Raw genomic sequence first — 21,146 nt, 5'->3', positions numbered from 1 at the left:
ATCTAATCGATTTATTTAAAAAATGGCTAATATTTTAGAAAAAAATGGGGTTAGCAACGCGGGATTTCAGTGTATGCAATTTGCAATAATAATTATACAAGTTTTATTCTCAATTTTGAAGAATTTAATTTTAGTAGATTTTACGTAGGAAAAAATCTTTTTTTTTTATAAATGTATGAACTATAAGTTTTGATTTCTTTAATTACCTAAGGTTATGTTACTTTTATGTGTAATATTCAGTTTCCAAGAGTGTATCGGTTTAGGAAGCCTATTATTGGTGATCTTTTTCTAGTAGATTAAAATATAGAATTACTACACTAAAAAAAATTTGTAACATTAAATAAGTTATATATTTACCTTTTTAATTATTAATTTATAGCATTTAACACACAATTTTCACTGCATAACAGTTTCTTACTTCTACTTTTGATATATATATATATATATATATACACTAATCATAAATATATGTAAAAATAATTCTTCATTCTACGACATAGTTAAACATAAAAAATTTGGAATTATTTGTAACATTTTGTACTTTATTCTATAAATTTTGTGATAAAAATAAACAAAAGATTAAAAAAAGGATTTGTTATAAAAAAATAACTATATAAAAAATAATTTGATCTCAAAACAAAGACAAAATGCATAACTTCATATAATACATTTCAATATGACTAGAAATTAATTATTTCTTTGATTACTGGGGGCGTGTTCGTAAGATTTTCGCAGGATTGCAAGAGGTGTCGTATGTTGGCTCCGCAGAAAAGATGGTAATAACCTGAGGGTTTTCCTTTATTCTGTTCTATATACACTATGTACATGAATATCCTTTTAGCTTGGTTTAGGTGGCCCCCGAAAAGGAAGCCGGAAAAATGTACGCCTAAGTCTTAGGCTTCCACGTCAGTGCGGGCGCCGTCTTTATCACTCGGTAGCTGGCCAAGTTGTTGACGTCGAGTGATAAATTGGAAGTTATCTTCGGGTCCTGGTGCCCGGAAGATTCCTTGTCCTTAGCTTCCTTTTGTGCCGTCGATTCCTTTCCTTTCCGTGCCGGTGTTTCTGCTTCCTAGAACTGCGAGGCTCTTCTCTACCCGTGCATGGAGGTTCGCCAAGGCTGCTATCTGTGGCCGGTAGTGAAATCCCTGAAGGTCCTGGCGATGCCTCAAAGGTCTGCGTTGCGGCCTCCTTCTGGTTCGTAGTCTCTTCCGTCTGGGTGCTTTCATCCGTTACGCTCGCCATGCCTTCGGTCTGAGTACCGGTCGTCTCGGTTTCTTTGGCTAAGGCCTCCAGGAGGTCCGGGAGATGGTATCTCGGGGAAGTGTACCTGCACACCCGTAGATCGTCGGCGGCCAGAAACATTCGGCGGTCGCGTCAGTGAAACTATGCCAGATGGAATTAACGGAAGTCGCCACGTACCGTTATTGGTCGCCAGTTTGCCTGCAATCTAGTAGAACTGTCGTTCTGTTAACGAAAAAGTAGACTCGTCTACTAGGGCGCAATGAGTGAGTTGACACTCTCTATTCACTCCTTATATCTTCTGGGAGTTGTAATTTTACTCCGGAGAATTGTAGTCCTCTGGTGGCAACATTGTATATCTCCGCTTTCTTATAATATATTTCGGTTCTTACTCCTGAGGTTGCGTGGTGGCTAGGCGTTATCCACCTTCTGCCACAATTACTAACGAGAAATTGAATTTTGTTGTATAAAGAACATGTGCGTGTGCGTGTGTGTGGTATTGCTATATTTTTATGTTGGGACTTTATTATACACGCAGTTCAATATAAAAAAAATTTTTTTAACACCAAGGGATAAATCCAATTATGTAACTTCGTGAAATTTTTCACTTTTCCTTTTTTCACGCTTTATCTATTCCGCATAAACTGATTTATTACTCATTCGATCACATCTTTGTAAAAGTACTATGATTAGATTACGAATATTAAAGGAAATTATTAACATTAATAGGTGCAAGTCCTCTGGTTATAAGCATTACCAAAATCTGTTAGAAATGTAGTACCAAATGGTAGCGCTGGCGACACTAATACATCAGAATATATTATAATTCTAGATACAATTGTAGTCTAACAAGGAGATGCCAACATCTGCTAACTCTACTTTCGAATGAGCCATATGTATAGTACATTTGAAAGGGGAGGTGAAAAAACAAACCATGTTTTGACTTTTGGATCTTAGTTTCTAAGAAAATTGCATCTAAATATGTACATTTTCGACCAGTAAGATAAGTACAATGAAAAGTCACTTTTCGGCATGAAACGCAGTAGCCGCGGGTGCTAAGTGCACGCTTACTGTTTTGCTCCGTGCGAGCTGGGTTCGAGACCAGTTGTAAAAAATTTTTTTTAGACTACCGAATTAAACTTATTTCCTTTATTCTTTAAAATAAAAACTTTTTTACGGTATTAATAAATTTTTGTTATTAAATAAAAAATAACTATAAATTTTTTATATATTATAAAATTCTGATATTCACGCGCCTACGTGTGAGAGAGAGGGAATACACATTTTATGTGGTCCGTTTTTTTCAACCGTAAACATAGTATACCTTGTGTCATTTTCTACATGCACCTATACTCCCACTTCTGAGACAAGCAGCCCTGTTTATAGGGCTATTGCGGACATAACCTAAGGTCTATGATCGCGGATATTAAGGGCCAATTCGACTAACTCCGATTAACCTTAATTGTTGATTAAAGGGTACCTCGCGCAGGGGTGACCGTACCGCATGGCCACTGGGCATAGCGAACCTACGCGGACCCGAGCTCATTACAATGCGGACAAACACATACACATAAACATATACACATACACTCACCCATAACTGAACTATTTACATATATACGACACGTACACACACACATATCTGCATACACCAAACAGTGTGAAGAGAATAGAGAAAGGAATAAGAGTACCGAATACAGGAAAGAGTAAAGAGGTGTCAAATAACCTACAATGAAAGTTCGGTTGACGGCACGGTAAATCACAAAAAGAAAAAAAAAAGGGTACCTAATATAACAAAATAATTCAGTGCGACTAAATTTTTTAAAAAAGATTAGATTAGAACTATTACACTGCGAGAAATTGATCACGGAGATTTTATCATGTAGACAATCCTTTAATTCATGATTAAAATTAATCGGAGTTAATTAAACTGGCCCTAATACAAATAATTTCGTATATTTGTGTATCTATAGTCATAGTGATGGATATTTTTAGAGTTATATGTGATCATGCTTATAATAAAAATTTGTGCACAATAGATACAGCGAAAGTTTCACAAAATTTAGATGATCGATCTTCAGAGTAAAAAAGTTATTTCTTAGTTTTTTTGAATATTGCATATAAACTAAATCCAATTGTTAAATTACTTACATCACTATTTCAAGAAGTTTGCAATTAAAGTTACAAAAAAGAGCTGTTTTTGTTATATTTTGTCATATTATAATTGCAATATGAAACATGTTTAAGAAGTTTTATTATAATCAAAAATAAGAATATTGTTAGGACTTTTAACTGTCAAAAGGAATTTTTGATGTCAATTATAGCTAACCTTTTTGATATAATGCTCATCAGTCACATTTGGGGATTAAAATCACATATAACAAAAAGATTAATAAGATAACTGATGAAGTGAGGCGAATAGGAATTCGGCATGGGCATGGTAGTTAGTGCGCTTGTTTATTGTTTTATCTTAAATTTATTTCCTTTAAAACACCTCCAATCTCCATGCGTTTCGGCTATGGGATTTTAGCTATCTTCAGTGTCATTGTTTAAAACAATGGTAAATGTCTATAATAGCTACTGGAGCGAAAAATCAATTTTTTTCAATACCAATCAACAAAACTACTACGGAAATGAAATGTAGAAATGCTTTTAGGGAGGGGCAAGTCTTTCTTAAGAAGTTACAAGTAACAAAATTACATAAATAAATATATGATAATTATTTACATTAGCGATTTCTCACGGATTTTGATGACCTTCAAATATGTTGTCAGAGTCATTATTCTGAACAACTTTTCCCCTATACATATTACCGCCACTCTAGTTTTTGAGTTATATACAAAAAGTTATTAACAAAAAAAGTTTAATAAATATGATACGACACTTCTTCGCTGTGGCCACACTTACACGAAAAAGTGCAAGGAGGGCCTTCGGCCCCCTCCCGCACCCACCCCGCCGATAGGGGTGCCCTGGGGAGAAGTGCGCAAAAGTACGGTGCGTACTTCGTTGAGAAATAACTATGTCAGTTAAGTCGTAATTTATCATCAACAAAGTACGCACCGTACTTTTGCGCACTTCTGCCCAGAGTAGCACTACCAGCAGAGCGGGTGCGAAAGGGAGGCCAAAGGCCCGTTTGTGTGACCGATATTTAATTGTTCAATATATAACGTAGTTCAGTGACATGCGTTTCTAATCAAAACTCAAAGGACAGTATAATCTGGTATTCTATATGTTATTGAAGCATTGCTCCTCCTTAAAAGCATTTCTATATTCCATTTCTATAATAGTTTTATCGATTAATGAGGAAAAAAATCGATTTTTCGCTCTAGTAACTATTATAGACATTTATCAAAAAAATTACCCACCAAACACCAAGTTACATGTAACGTGCCTGTTAGTTATAATTTCCCACTCAACAATGTAATTGTAATATATTGTGTATTATATTACAATTATATTATTGAGTGGGAAATTACAACTAACAAGCATGTTACATGTAACTTTGTGTTTGCTGGGTATATATACATGTTTTAAGTCGTCTTTTTCTTATGGCAAGTAACAATTGAGCTATAATTCCAACCAGTTAGGTTAGGTTAGGTTAGATTAGGTTAGGTTAGGTTAGGTTAGGTTGGAAAATTATCGCCACCAATTATCGTGTCTCACCACAGATTGCCAGTTTGAAAATAACGGTTGTTATTCTCTGTCATTGTATCCTGCTCGATAAAACATTGCTAATACATTAATTCGTTCACAAACAAATCAAAGTTACGGGTTATATATGTATAATATATGTTAAATTCAAATTTTGTACGTCTTATTAAAAAAATTTTTATAATTTGTTTACTTGGCTAAACCAGAATATTTTAGTGATTTAGTTTTGTTCAGTGCTGTATTTTTTTATGGTGTTCCGTGTGTATCTAATGGTAAACTAACTATCGCGCCGATTTCCTATTGGCCTTATTTCACAAATTACCCTAAAATTTGAAGGATTACTTCACACATACCAACAAACTTATATTAATAAGATAATCGTGATTAAATATGGACTATGTATGTAAAAAATCCTTGTATGTGATCCTTATATATTTTTGCTAAAATTCAAACATAATTTAATTTTTATTAGTTATACTAAATCCATCATTTTAAATTCATAAAATTTAACATTAGATTCATATTCAAAATTATAAAAATTTATATACATAAATTTCTGCAAAAATTTGGATAGTTTTTAAATTGAAACATTTGTCATATTGAAACCATTTTATTATTAGATTCATGCTCAGTAATCTAAAAAATCAATAAGTTTAAAGAAATAATAATACTAAATAGTTGGAAACTATTTAGTAAATCGCCAATAATTTAATTCATAGTTTTTTTCATAATAGACCTAATATTTAACTACCAATATCTTATTAGTTATAGTCATCACAAATTTCTTTTTAAAAATCAAAGGAATTAATATTTTTAAAGTCCAATATTAATTAAGTATACTAATATATTAAACGCTAGATTAACATGACGCATCATTTCGACGCATTTCGAATTTCACTTATGTTGACTTTTATCCATTTAACAATACAAATGTATATCATAATTCATTTTCTTCAAAACATTCCATATAAAATAAGTAGTTTTTTAAAGAATATGTGTGATTTTGTTTACGCATCAATTTGATACGCATGTGTAGAGATAAATAAAGTCCATAAGTGTCTAGTGTTAAAATCCAGCATTAATTAAGTCCATACTTAAAGTCTAATATAATTTTGCAGAAAAACTTCTCCAACACGTCACATATTATTATTATAATAAAACACAATAAAAATAATAGTTTTTTTCTATATATTTAATTACAAATTTTTCAAAATTATATGAAACAAAATGGAAATTGGATTTGTATTCAATGTCCAACAAGTTACAAAACTAATCCCATTTCGTTTTTTAACTATATTATTAATTTGTACATATAATGTTCTATCTCAACACGTACAGTCATTCTGCGCTTCTGGGAATAACGTTATCGTTTCATTAATCGCATTTGCTACATAATCCAAATTATTTTCATTGAGTCCACACATATTTATACGCCCGCTACGTAACATAAAAATATGATAATGATCTTTTAGATGTTGCACTTGTTTCTCTAAAAAAAAATTTGAAGAAATAATTGAATAATTAGTTTTATCAAACTGCATTAAAAAATATATAATTTTACTCAACTAACCGGTAAGTCCTGTATACGAGAACAACCCAATTTGCTGAATAATATGATCCCAAATACCTGGGGTACCTAATTTTAACAGTCTCTGATGTAAACCTATTCTCATTTGTTTGATTCTACTAGACATTATTTTAATATGATCTTTCCTAAAATATCAAATTACACATTATTAAAGTAATTAAAAAATATTGTTTTATAGATTTTACAAATTAGTACCATTCCTCAAAGAGCTCTGGATTCCTCAGTACAGTTGCAACAATTCGAGCACCATGATTAGGAGGATTACTGTACATTCCTCGGATAATTAAAGTTAATTGTGACTTAGCTTGAACCACCTCCTTCGTATCGTTCAACACAAAAACTAAGTTGCCAACTCTTTCATTGTATAATCCAAAGTTTTTCGCAAAACTTTGTGTACAGATGAATTCGATTTCACGTTCAGCAAACATTCGAACAGCATATGCATCTTTATCCAAATCTCCACTTGCAAATCCCTAATTAAAAATCAATACACAGATTTATTAAAGAATGTTATAGAAATTTATTTATTACAACTATTATTTTCTTAAATATTTACCTGATAAGCACTGTCAAATAATGGAAAAAGCTTTTTTTCCTGTATTACATCAGCTATTTGAGTCCATTGCTTTGGAGTTGGATCGCATCCAGTGGGATTATGTGCACACGCATGCAGAATGATTACAGCATTTTCTGGGGCATCTCGTAAATCACGAAGCATTCCTTCTAAATCGATATTGCGAGTCTTTTCGTCCCAATATACGTACTCGCGGGCATTTTTAAATCCACCATTATTAAATACCAGTTTGTGATTTTCTGCCAGTACATAATCTTACAATATATGAACATTTTCTACTAGTAGACAGAACAGAAGGATAATATATTATTCTTTAAAATTTACATACCCCAGGAAGGTTTACTGTAATAAAAGGTATTGTAATGAAGAACACGATTCAAAAATTCAGCGGCAACGCGCAATGCCCCAGTACCAGAAAGCGACTGAATACCAAAAGCACGTCCTTGGGCGATAGTAGGAGAATTTGCACCTAATAACATACTCGTAGCAGCTTCACTAAATGCTTCCAAGCCAAGAACTGGTAAATATTCATGGTTTTGTAAATCGTCAGCAGCAAGTAACTTTTCCACCTTTTTCACAACTGGCAAAACCCATGGTTTACCTTCATTAGTACGATAAGCTGAAAAGAATTTCTATATTTTTTCATGATTTATTACAGATACGATCTGTCAGAAAAAAAGCGTGTCTAGTTTTTGTTTAGGAAACATTAAATAAAAAATTCTAATGGCAGAGCAAATTAGCATGACTTCCTCTATAATATATTTTTAAAAAAAAGATCATTTATTGTCCAATTTTTATAAGAAAAATTTATATTTAATAAGTAATAGAAAACAATTTCAAAATCATGTTTCTCTAAACACATGCACACACTAAAAGACTAAAAACATAGTACAAAACAAATCTTGTGGAAAACGATGGCATAATAAAACTTTCTGATAAAAATATTTTACTAAATAACATTAAAATATACTAAGTCATGTATAAAAATGTCTTTTAGTTTAAATTTGTTTTTAATAATGTATCATATTTTTTAATTAAAACTTTTATTATTATTATGTTACGATTTTAACAATAATAATTAAATAGGACTAACGAAAACATCAAACATAAAAATGATATTGCCTATATCAATCTATAATGGATTTTAGTGCTGAATAATTTTTGTATGATTCTTACTATCTTTCACTTATAGTATTAGAAATCGAACAATACAAATAATAAAAATTATACAAAATTTACTGAGCATCAAGATTCTTTATAAATTGATAGACAGTTTTATCTTTATATTAAGAATTTTAATAAGAATTTAATATGAATTTCAATACAACGCATTAAAATTATAAAGAATTCAATGTAGTTAAAATAATCAATAAACGCAATAGATTTAATAAAATTATTCAGTAGAATTTATTAAAATTTAATATTTTGTGTGTGTGTGTGTGTGTGTGTGTGTGTGTATGTGTGCGTGCGTACGTGCGTGCGTGTGTGTGTGTGTGGAGGGGGGGGGGTGCGTGCGTGCGTAAAAAAAAAAGTATTCCAAATAAATCTTAAAACTATAATAAAAAAGATATTTAAGAAATATTTAAAATTCGAAATATTGTTAAAGATTTGTAATTATCATAATTATAAGATTTTTATTGAGGCAGTTGGTTTATCGCGTTAAAGTTGGCGGCGCGAAAGAGCCATGCAGGATGGCGTGATGAGCGGCGCGCTACGTGAGATATGCGTGAACTTGCGATCGGGCACCTTCGGAGAGAGTCGGAATTCCGACCAATGATTTAGGAGCGCAACGGTCGATACGTCTTCTTGTTCTCTCCTCCTCTCGGTAGTAGTAGTCGACAAGTCAAGCTCTGTAACGTGTACGCATAAGAAATAAAAAGAAAAATTGTTTCAGTATAAACCTCTTCGAAATCCTTCTCACACTGAACCTAAATCAGCTATAAAAGGTCAAGGATTCAACAGGTTATGGGCCCAGTTCACGTTTAACTGCAGTAAGAAAAGGGAGAGGTCACGAACACAAGGTGTGGGCGGTAGCCATTTTCTCGAGTGCGGTCGGACGTTTTGTTTCGAGTATCGAGACGTGAGTGATTTATTGAAAATGTCACAGGATATCTCAGCTCGACACGTGAAGAAATTTGACGGGACGAATTTCCAAGGATGGAAATTTCAGCTACACGCTTTATTTATGGCGAACGAGATCTACGAGGTTGTGGATGGGACACGCGTCTCGCCGGAAGATCGGACGACGTCGGAAGCGAAGCAGTGGGTGCGTGATAACGCCAAGGTAATGTTTTTAATCTCATCAGCGCTAGAGCCGGCTCAGCTCGAGCCACTGCTAGTGTGCGAATCCGCGAAGGATATGTGGGATAATTTGTGCCGAATCCACGAGCAAAAGTCTGCGGCGAACAAACTTTTGCTGATGCAGAAATTTCACGAATATCGCATGGCGCCGAATGATTCGGTTGTACAACATATTGCGAAGATTCGGAATTTGGCAGCGCAAATCGAGGACGTGGGCGAACACGTGACGGAACTGACTGTGATAGCCAAGATTCTGGGAAGCCTATCGTCGAAATATAGTACACTGCAGACGGCGTGGGACAGCGTCGAACCGACGCGTCAAACTCTACATAACCTGCAAGAGAGGTTAATTCGTGAAGAAGCCAGATTGGGTCAGAGCGAGGACCGTGATAGTGCTTTTTCGGCCGCGAAGAACGAAACTGAGAAACATAAAAAGAAAAGAGTGAAGCCGAAAAAGAAAAGTGACAACAAAAAGAACATTAAGTGCTACAAGTGCAACGAAATGGGACACTACGCATACGAGTGTCCGACCAAGAAGAATGGGGAGTCCGGTAGTCGAGATCAGTCACGTGACTGTGCATTCGTCGTCGAGAAAGCGCGAAGTGTGAACCGCGAATCGGGCGAATTCGAAGTGCCAAATGGCAAACAGCTACGAGAGTTGCTCGCGGTAAACAAAAACGACGTGTGGATAACGGACAGTGGTGCATCAAGACACATGACCTATCGAAGAGATTGGTTAACGGACTACAAACCCATCACGAATGGCGGAACCGTGTCGCTTGGCGATGGCGATGAGTGCAGTGTAGTTGGGAAAGGTGTTGTGCTTGCAAAAAAACTCGTTGGGGGTTTGTGGAGCGACACACGAATCGAGGAAGTTCTCTACGTCCCAGGACTAAAGAAAAACCTGTTTTCTGTTGGCACATGCACGAAGAAAGGCTTTGAGGTAACCTTCAAGGACAATTACGTGAATATCGTGCGAGAACGTGAAGTCGTCGCGTCCGGCGTAAGACAAGACAATGACATTTATCGAATGTTTTTTCGGGTCGTGAAATCGAGCGCGGAAGAAGCAAATACGGCGTCGTACAATCTACGAGTGTGGCACGAGAGACTCGGCCACGTGGACAAGCGTGCGATACGTGAACTTGTAGACAAAGGACTTGTTCGTGGCGTGTCTATGTGTGACACGACGGATTTCGTGTGCGAGATGTGTAGACTCGGGAAGTCGCATCGGTTGCCGTTCAATAATCGCGAGAGGGTGTCAACGAGACCGGGAGAAGTGTTTCACACTGACGTTTGTGGACCAATGTCTGTTGAGTCGCTGGGCGGTGCGAGATATTTTCTCACGTTTATAGATGACGCAACCAGATACCGTCACGTTTACTTCTTGCGACACAAATCGGATGTTTTCGAAAAGTTTAAAGTCTTTGAAAAATTAATCGCAAACAAGTTCGGGCGTTCAATGAAGATCCTGCGATCGGACAACGGGAGAGAATTCCGAAATAGCCGAATGGACGAGTATCTTGAAGCGCGAGGCATCAAGAAAGAAAATACTGCACCGTATACGCCGCAGCAGAATGGAAAAGCGGAGAGAGAGAACCGAACAATTGTCGAGAGCGCTCGAACAATGATCCACACGAAGAGTCTTCCGTTATCTCTATGGGCCGAGGCGATCAACACCGCTGTGTACGTGCTAAATCGGACCGTGTCATCAGGAGGATTTTCCACGCCGTACGAGAAGTGGGTAAGGAAGAAACCAACAATGAGTCATCTAAGGATTTTCGGCTCAGTGGCGTTTGTAAACATACCAAAGCAATTTACGAAGAAGTTCGACTTGCAAGGCCAAAAAATGATTCTAGTCGGATACGAAGGTGATTCTCCGAATTACCGCGTTTATGATCCAGAGACGAAGAGAGTCAGCGTCACGCGAGACGTGACATTTCACGAGCAAATAGGTAAGGTGGATATCGATGAGAACGAAAACGGTATCGAGATAACAACGCCTCAAAAGGTAAAAGACGAGGCTCAAGATCAAGTAAAGGACGAAGCAGTTCCAAAACGCGAAGTTCCGGAAGAGCGCGAAGCTCAGCAACAAGAAGAAACACGAACAATCGGAAACCAAACTCAAGGAAGTCAAGAAGCTCCAGAAATAAAAGAGCAACCAGCAGAAAACGAAAGGCGAGTTTTGCGAAGACGAGAAACAATTCGTAAGCCTTCTAGATATGAATATGAGGTCGATGTCGCCGAGTATGAGATGCCAAATTCGTATGAGGAAGCTACTCAAAGCGTTAATGCCGCACAGTGGGCACACGCTATCGACGAAGAGCTTCAGGCACATGACACAAATAAAACGTGGACAATTGTGCCAAAAATACCTGGAACAAAGACGATTGATTCCAAGTGGGTGTTTCGAGTCAAGGAGGATCCTGTGAAAGGAATTCAGAAATTCAAGGCGAGGCTGTGTGCACGAGGATTCCTGCAGCAACGCGGGATCGACTATACAGAGACATTTGCACCGGTCGTGCGATACGACTCGCTCCGTGTATTTCTGGCAGCCGTTACCGAGAAGGATCTCGAACTACTGCAATTCGACGTCCAAACAGCGTTCCTCTACGGCGAATTGGAGGAGGATATCTTCATGAAGGTGCCGGAGGGTCTAGTCGTCGAAGGAAGTAAAGAGACGGAAATGGTGTGCAAATTGAACAAATCTCTGTACGGGCTCAAGCAAGCACCTCGGTGCTGGAATAAGAAATTTCTTGAAATTTTGAGCCAATTCGATCTAAAGTGTAGTCAAGCCAATCAGTGTATTTTTGTCGGACAAGTAAATGGCGAAACCATTTATTTAGCTCTTTTTGTAGACGACGGTCTTGTCGCGGCGGAAACGGAATCTGCACTGAATTACATTACGAGTAAATTGCGCGAAGCATTTAAAATTAAAATCGGAGATTCGAGCTACTTTGTTGGAATGCAAATTGAAAGAAATCGAAAAAACAAATCACTCGTGATTCATCAAACCGCGTACGTCGAGAAAATTTTAGAGAAATTCGGAATGCGAGAAGCTAAGCCGGTTAGTGTACCAATCGATCCGCACATAACTTTGTATCCGGTTGATGAGAATGACGAGCCGTTGAGTATTGTGCCGTATCGCGAGGCAATCGGATCCTTAGTTTTTCTGGCAGCCGTGTCTCGTCCAGACATAGCGTTTGCCGTGAATTCCGTGAGTAAATTTTTAAACAAACACAGTGCCGAGCACTGGCGAGCGGTCAAGCGAATTTTTGCTTATCTCAAAGGAACTAAGGATTACGGATTGGAGTACAAAAACGGCGGTAGCGGAATAGAACTCGTAGGTTTTTCTGACGCAGATTATGCGAATGATGTCGAAACGCGTAGATCAACGACGGGATATATATTTTGTATGGTAAACGGGCCAGTGTCGTGGTCTTCCCAAAGACAAAAGCTAGTCGTGTTAAGTACAACCGAGTCGGAATATGTAGCTGCAGCAACAGCAACCAAAGAAGCCATATGGCTACGTAAACTAATCAGCGACTTAGGATACTCATGTGAACGTGAATTAATATTGTACGTCGATAATCAGAGTGCGATACGCTTGGTGAACAACCCTGTTTTTCACAAGCGTACAAAACATATTGACATACGTTACCACTACATACGCGAGAAATTCGAAAGCAATGAGATAATGGTTATGTATGTATCATCCGAGATGCAGCGAGCCGACATCCTTACTAAAGCGCTGCCGAGAGATCGTTTCCGGAAGTTATGCGAGATAATAAATATAGCTTCGATTCAACGTAAACGCTCAAACGGCGGTAGTATTGAGGCAGTTGGTTTATCGCGTTAAAGTTGGCGGCGCGAAAGAGCCATGCAGGATGGCGTGATGAGCGGCGCGCTACGTGAGATATGCGTGAACTTGCGATCGGGCACCTTCGGAGAGAGTCGGAATTCCGACCAATGATTTAGGAGCGCAACGGTCGATACGTCTTCTTGTTCTCTCCTCCTCTCGGTAGTAGTAGTCGACAAGTCAAGCTCTGTAACGTGTACGCATAAGAAATAAAAAGAAAAATTGTTTCAGTATAAACCTCTTCGAAATCCTTCTCACACTGAACCTAAATCAGCTATAAAAGGTCAAGGATTCAACAATTTTTAATTACAATAATTACAATTTAAATTAATATAACAGTAAAATAACTTGTAAAATATAACTTGAATATTTGTATTACAATTAACATACAAATATTTAGGCAAAAAAACTAAAAACATATCTTACAAGGGAATCTTGCAAATCCGAAAATTCTGATTTTAATGAAACTTGAATTTAGAAATTTTTCGTTTGGGCTTATAAACGATTTAAGGGGTTAAAACCATCCTTCAAAGGTAAAAACATGTTTGCTTTTTCTCGATATATCTCGCAAATCAAACGGGATATCAAAAAATATTTTATACAAAAGTTTTACAGTACACGGAAAAAAGTAGTTTTGCTGTTGCAGCAAAACCATTGCTCCTTCAGCATATTCATTGTGACAGCAATAAAAATTTGTTATTATAACTAATTTTTCACGATGTTAATCTTTACAGCAAAATATGTTTTGTCAGTACAACTAGGTAAACAAATTTTATAAAGTAAATTTGTCCTTAGCAACACATTAATTTCTTGTAAAAACAAAACAGTCTTAGCAAATATATTTTGTTAATATAACGAAATCATCACTGCTGAATTTGTCACAACAAATAAAATTTGTTATTGTAATCAAACTAGTTTGGCTGCGTCGCTTCCCTGATAGCACAAAGAGTTTCAGTTATGTTGCAGAGACGTTTCAATGTTTCAATTGTGTATCATCAAATTTGTAATATTTCTGAGACTACCTTTTTTGTAAACATTACATTTGCAACATTTCTGCAATCATCTTGATTGAAACTTTACATTTGAAATGTACCTGCAATGTAGTATTTTGTAACATTACAAATACAAAATTTCTGAAACCTTTCATATGATATGTTTGGCGCACATTCTTAGCAACGCGGATACAACGCCAAAAAGCATTATGCAAGTTACGTCTCATGTCATGGCATTCTCATGTATATGCATGTAGGTTATAGGTGTGTTTACAGTAAATAAATATATAATTATATATAATTTATTTATGATAAATAAAAGATAAAGATTTGTACAAGTAATATTTTGTAAATATTTATAAATATTTCATAAATATTTTTATGATATTTATGATAAATCTTTACGATCTGTCAAATCTAAGACCACAAAAATATTTATAAAATATTTGGATGAATATTTATAAAATATTCAAATAAATTATAAATTATTATAAATATTCCCAGTAAACACGTGTTATAGCAGCAATATAACATGGAAGTTACATGTAATGTAATATTGTTATTCTTGTGATATGTAGGTGCTGTATAACGTGGAAATAACCTGTTATGTAACATATGTTATACGCAGATAATATAACTGTTATACATCGTTTTGGCGTTACAGTTATGTAACAAAAGTTGTATAATCGTAACGTAACACGCTCGTATCAATGTTATTACGGAACGATACAAAATGAAATTTAATATATAAATAAATTATAATTATAAATTATAAATTATTTATAAGATCAATTAAATAATCCGTATATCTGCTGGGCTGCGTTCAAAAACATTACTCAATTAAGTGCCTCGATCTATATATATATTAATATACATACGTATCATCAATCTCTATATTTAAAATTATCCCAGACAGCACACAACGTTTATGATAAATATTTATAAATATTTTTTAATATTTATTTTATAAAAATATTATATAAATATTTTATACATATTTTATATATAGTTTTATAGTACATACTGAAAAAATCTGTATTCAACATATTATTAAAATATAGACTAAATATTTTATACAATATTTATAGTAAATAAAAAATAAAGATTTATACAATATTTTGTAAATATTTATAAATATTTCATAAATATTTCATAAATATTTTTATAATATTTTTGATAAATCTGGATCAAAATGATCTGTCAAATCTAATAAGGGGACCTCACGGATCATGGGTCATCGATTTTTTTCATACTTATAGGATTTGAAGATCAGTACTTGGACATCAATTTCCTAAAGCAGTACGATGCGCTTTTCAAAAATACTTGAGAAAATCGATTTTAAAGATTACCGATATCTGTAAGTACAAAAATTTTGACCTATCGTCAGAGGCGCTCGTAGTCGAGCGCACAGAGCTTTAGTTTTGTAAGCGCGGAGTCGCTAGTTCGATTCTCGCTCTGGCCTCAACTTTTTTTTTTAATAAGTCAAAGGAATTTTTTTTAAATCCTATATCTTAACATTTATCAAATTGAAACGCTAATTAATTATTAAATATTTATTAGTTATTTTTTAAATAAAAATTAACATCTTTTTATTTTTAATCATCACTTGTTTAAAAATGCGAATATTTATAATAAATTAAAATTTGGTACAAAAATGGAAAATGTCTTATTGTTAAATGCAAAAATAATATGTATAAATAATATTGTTCAGTTATTTTATTGCTTACATTTTACGCTGTATCTTTAACACGTTAGTTGAAGTTTACAAGTCGAATTTATTGTGAGTCGATCCTGGTCGATCCCCATTCTCTCGCATCTAGTTGTGAACAAAGAATAGCCTTGCAAAAAGTAGAAGTATGGGTTCCGAGAGAGCAGATGCTGTGCTATTTGCATTTTACCGTTAGCTTTCGAAGCGGTAAAAACTGTGTTGAGGTGCGGTCAGTTTAATTTGTTAAAATTATAGAATAACACAGTTATCATGTCAGACGTGAAGTCAGACGTGAACCTGGTCCTTCAATTGTACGAAAAGAGGCACTTATAGAAGAGAACAAAATCTATGCAAAGACAAACGTTAAGTTTAAAAAGTACTATTATTTATTACAAGCAGCTTCTTGCACAAGATTGCCTTATCACAGAAGAATCTTTAATGTTTTCCACCAATTTTTGTACCAAATTTTAATGTATTATAAATATTCGCATTTTTGCAAGCAAGTAGTGATTAAAAATAAAAAGATGTTAATTTTACTTTAAAAAATAACGAATAAATATTTAATAATTAATTAGCGTTTTAATTTGATAAATGTTAAGATATAGGATTTTAAAAAGGACTTTGGAAGATGGCGTGGTTGAGAGTGGAGGTGAAACAGGGAGCTCCGGAGTGAATAGTGTGGTGAGGGTGTAATGTGAAAGAGAGGAGAGAAAGAAGTGGACGATTGGGAAGAGAAGACCGGGGCATAGACGAGCAATTGGAGGGAAGTAAATGGAGGATGGAGGTGAGAAGATATTAGGATGGAGAAGTCGGGGCAGACATCGGAGTAGCGAGAGATGAAAGCCGGGAAGATGGAGGCAGGAACGAGAAGAAGAGGTCAGAGAGAGGGCGCTGGAGAGATGCGACGCAGAGAAGAGTCTCGAAGGAGAGGAGTGAAGGAAGGAAGGAGGGCAGATGGCGGTGCGCTCGGAGTGAGGCAGCGCGAGCGCGAGCACGGAGAGAGAAGAGGAGTGTCAATCTGGTGGAAGAAAGGGATTGGCAGCGTGGGGTTGGAGTTAAGTTGGCAAGAGTGACAGGGCGGGATGGTAGCGTGTTTGGGAACGCGGGTTTCCGTACACGTGGTCCATCGAGGGCACATGTCGACAGAGCGATTCTGACACAGGAGGAGAAAGATCGTGCAAGAAGAAGATAAAGTGAAAGTGTGCAGGGAGAGAGAGTGCCGGACTTAGAGGAGAGAATAGGCGGGGAGAGGAGAGAAGCAAGGGAGGAAGAGAGAATGGAGAAGCTGGGCAGAGAATTGAGGAATTTGAAGTGGGAAATGACAAGGAGACTGAGGGAAGTCGGAGAGAGACTGAGAGGATTGGAAGAGAGGTTAGAGGCGCTGGAAGGAGAAGGCATGAGAAGGGAAGAAGAGGTAGCAGGTGAGAGGGAAGAGCTGAGGAGTATGAGGGAAGCGAGAGGAAGAGGCAACAGAGAAGAGGAAGCGCAGAGGGACAACGACGAGGAGGGAGAGATGGAGAAGAGGAGGATCGGAAGGGACGACGGGAGAGAGGGAAGGAGTGGGAAAAGAGAACAGGTGTTTGGAGAGAAGAGGGAGGAGAGGATGGGGGAAGGCGAGAACAAGAGGAGAAGAGAACGGAGGGAAGAGGAGAAGAAGGGGCGGAAGGACGGAGTCGAGGAGAGCTGGTGGCAGGAGACGAGAGGAGAGGAGGAGAAGGAGAGGAGAGGGGGCGAGGAGAGAGACGAGGATGAAGGAAGAGGACAAGAGGAGCAGAACGAAGGAGGGACAGGAAGGAGGAACTGGCAAGGAGGAGAGGAAGGAAGCAGAAAGAGAGGAGAAGGAAGATGGAGAGAGAGATGGGAAGGGGATAGAGGCATGGAAAAGAGTGGAAAGGGAAATGGAGAGGAGGATGAGGGAGAGGGCGGAGAGAGAAGGGTGGGAAAGAGTAAGGGAGGCGGAAAGGGAGAGAAGAGTAAGGGAGGTGAGAAGAAGAAACATCGTGTGGAGGGGTGTGGAGGGGGAGGGGGCGATGGAAAGAAAGGCGATAATAGAGGGGATTATGAAGAGAGAAGCGGGAAGGAAAGTAGATTTAGGGGTAGTATCAGAAAGAGTGGGGGAAAGGGGGACGATAGTGGTGATAACGGAGGTGGTGAGAGAGGACAGAGACTGGTTGTTAGAGAGGAGGGCGGAGATAAGGAGTCGCTGGGATGTAAGGTTAGATGAGGATTTATCGATGGAGGAGAGGAAAATCAGATGGAGGATGTTAGAAAGGGCAAAAGAGGAGAGAAATAAGGGAAAGAAAGTATATGTGGGGAATAGAAGCATGTGGGTGGACGGGAGAGAATGGGTGTGGAATAAAAGGAAAGAAGAGTGGGAAATAGGCGAGGGGGAAGGAAAGGAGGAAGGGAATTAAAGGGGAGAGGAGCTGGTGGAGTTAATTGATATCTTATGTTTTTTGTTTTATGTTACTAGGAGGTGACAGAGAAGAAATGGAAAGAGACGTGGAAGGGGAAGAGAGTGGTGAGAAAGAAACAGGAGAAGCAGGAGGGAAGGAGAGAATGAGAAAGCATGAAGAAATGAGGAAGGTGAAGCAGGGAGAGCAGAGGAAGCAGGTGAGGAGAAGGAGAAGGAGAGGTCCCAGAAAGAGAAAAGGAGGGAGAGGACGGAAGAGAGTTGAAGAGAACAAGTGGAGAGGAAAGGGGGTTGAAGAGAGAAGGATTGAGTGGAGGAAGAGGAGAAGGGGGTGGGGGGTAGGGGGGTGAGGGGTGGGGGGTAACAGAATGTAAAGGTCGCTTATGGCCAGGTCGGTTTTGGGGGCAGAGGGTTAAGTATTTGTAAACGGGAAAGCTCCGTGCAAAAAGCGCCTTGTAACCCCATTTGGGAAACAATAAACTCTATTCTATTCTATTCTAGGATTTTAAAAAAACTCCATTGACTTATTTAAAAAAAAGTTGAGGCCAGAGCGAGAATCGAACCAGCGACTCCGCGCTTACGAAACTAGAGCTCTGTACGCTCGGCTATGAGCGGCTCTGACGATAGGTCAAAATTTTCTGTACTTCGGATATCGGAAATTTTCAAAGTCGATTTTCTCGAGTGTTTTTGAGAAGCGCATTGTACTGCTTTAGGAAATTGATGTCCGGGTACTGATCTTCAAATCCTATAAGTATGAAAAAAATCGATGACCCATGACCCGTAAGGTCCCCTTGTAAGACCACAAAAATATTTATAAAATATTTAAATAAATATTATAAATATTTTGTAAATATTTTATAAATATTGTGTGCTGTCTGAGATATAATTTAGCTTTATCAAAAGAACAGAACAAAAACATATTTTTATAAGTTATTCCACATGTTATTTTGCATATGTAAAAATCACTAAAAAAAACTGTAGATTTATATTTATTTATAAATATTATTTTACTATACGTTTCATACTATATGTTTCTAACATCTATTGAACTGATCTATAACAAATATGTATTCATGAGCATCAAGTGTTCATGGATCATCGCGAAGTGCTAGGTTGCATACGATCTTCGAAGTCAAGCAGTGTCGACAGCGGTTCAGAGTTGGATGGGTGACCGTAGAAGTTAGGCAATGCCAGATGTGACAGCGATGCTTGTTGAGAAGCAACGTAAATTTATTTTTTTTTACATTATAATTATGTTATTTCAATATTTTCATAATGGAAGTGCTGCATATATAGGACATGTACCCAAAATATTTTCTAAAACATCAAAATAACGGCGACTTTTACTACCTGGGATAGTCATGTTCCCCAGTAAACACATTTTATAGTGGCAATATAACATGGAAGTTACATGTAATTTAACGTTGTTATTCTTGTGATATGTAGGTGCTATATGACATGGAAATAACCTGTTACGTAATATTTGTTATACGCAAGTGATCTAGCTGTTATACATCGTTTTGGCGTTACAGTTATTCAACAAAAATTGTATAATCGTAACATAACACGTTCGTATCAATGTTATTGCGGAACGATGCGTCGTAGTTGACTCAGAAATCAAACATTATAACATCCTGAATGACAGATCTATTTAATAATAAAAAAAATTATTATAAAGATAATGTTTTCAAAAATAACGGTTTGTCTACAATTACTGCGCACAAAAAATGCACAAAATCTAAATTCATCATGTGCTGAACAAAAACATAATAATAAATGTATACTATTCAATTTTTCTTAGAATTATGATCTATATAGTTAACCATCTAATTAATCATTTGAACGCTTCAAAGATTAGTGCTAAATAGATCGCAATTTCCATCAAATTATTAAGGTTATGGAAAAAGAAATTTAACAATGAAATTAATAAGTAAATAAATTAATGCTATTTATTTTTAATATGTTTTGCAAAATTTAATTGCTTTTATAAAAAATAATATAGTCGCGTCAGTTTACATATAGGTATATGTAGACAATAACAAGTACCCATATCGATGAGTCAAATTGGCGTAGCAGGTAGAGTACAAGGTTCGTAATCCTAAGGTCCCGGGTTCAAACCTAGCAGCGGCAAGTAAGAATAAAATAAAAAATAACATAATTTAAATTTAATTAATTAATAAAAATTTATTCTAAATGTAGTATGTGCTGTTGATAAAAATAATTTCAAAAAATGAAATTTTTATTTTATTTTATTTTTCTTTGTAACTGTTGTGTAACAGTTAGATAACATGTAATTATAACATGTTATATTGCTGAATCGGAAATTGTAACTTACATGTAAATTACGTGTAATTTCAGAGTAACGTGACCTGTTATATTCGGTTATATTGCTGTTACACTGCTGCTATATTACTGTGTTCACTGGGTCCCGTAATATTTTAGACACGTTCTTGCGGACCAAAGCGGACATTTTGACATTGCTGCAACCTTACAGAAACATTGCAGAGACCTAACCAAAAGCTGCCACAACATATTTCCGTAATATTTCAGAAACATTCTTGCGGATCAAAGTGGACATTTTGACATTGCTGCAACCTTACAGAAACATTGCAGAAACATAACGTAACGTTACTGCAACAGTTTCAACATTTCAGTGTTATGTCTCTGCAACATTGCAGAAACTTTTGTGTGCTATCAGAGTATCGACTGCGCACTAACTGGCGAGTGAGCCCAAGAGTGCCCGATGTGGCGGAAGGCCGCCACATAATACTTTTACAGAATGTATTTAGACGCGGCTAGATTTATATATAATTACAGATTTATT

General features: G+C 36.5%; 1 protein-coding gene across 4 annotated transcripts in view; it reads right to left on the bottom strand.

Moving 5' to 3' along the window:
* Positions 1 to 780: 780 nt before the first annotated feature.
* LOC105834039 (aspartate aminotransferase, cytoplasmic) overlaps positions 781 to 21,146 on the bottom strand; it is a 43,444-nt gene continuing 23,078 nt past the window's right edge. Inside the window, exons 1-7 of one of the 4 annotated variants that reach the window (XM_036295495.1) lie at positions 8,799 to 8,933; positions 7,381 to 7,671; positions 7,035 to 7,306; positions 6,674 to 6,951; positions 6,461 to 6,603; positions 6,227 to 6,379; positions 781 to 1,680 (exon numbers count right to left, since the gene is read on the bottom strand). In XM_036295495.1, coding sequence (XP_036151388.1) covers positions 1,658 to 1,680; positions 6,227 to 6,379; positions 6,461 to 6,603; positions 6,674 to 6,951; positions 7,035 to 7,306; positions 7,381 to 7,531 — 1,020 coding nt within the window. In that variant the 5' untranslated portion in view covers positions 7,532 to 7,671; positions 8,799 to 8,933 and the 3' untranslated portion in view covers positions 781 to 1,657. Of the gene's footprint in view, positions 1,681 to 6,061; positions 6,380 to 6,460; positions 6,604 to 6,673; positions 6,952 to 7,034; positions 7,307 to 7,380; positions 7,672 to 8,798; positions 8,934 to 21,146 lie in introns of those variants that run through there. The other 3 variants (XM_012676231.3, XM_012676232.3, XM_028190472.2) reach the window with 3 other exon arrangements.

The sequence above is a fragment of the Monomorium pharaonis genome, chromosome 1 (assembly GCF_013373865.1).
Source record: "Monomorium pharaonis isolate MP-MQ-018 chromosome 1, ASM1337386v2, whole genome shotgun sequence".
Taxonomy (NCBI): domain Eukaryota; kingdom Metazoa; phylum Arthropoda; class Insecta; order Hymenoptera; family Formicidae; genus Monomorium; species Monomorium pharaonis.
Note: the sequence above shows the minus strand (reverse complement) of the source record. Positions and strands in the feature narration are given on the sequence as shown.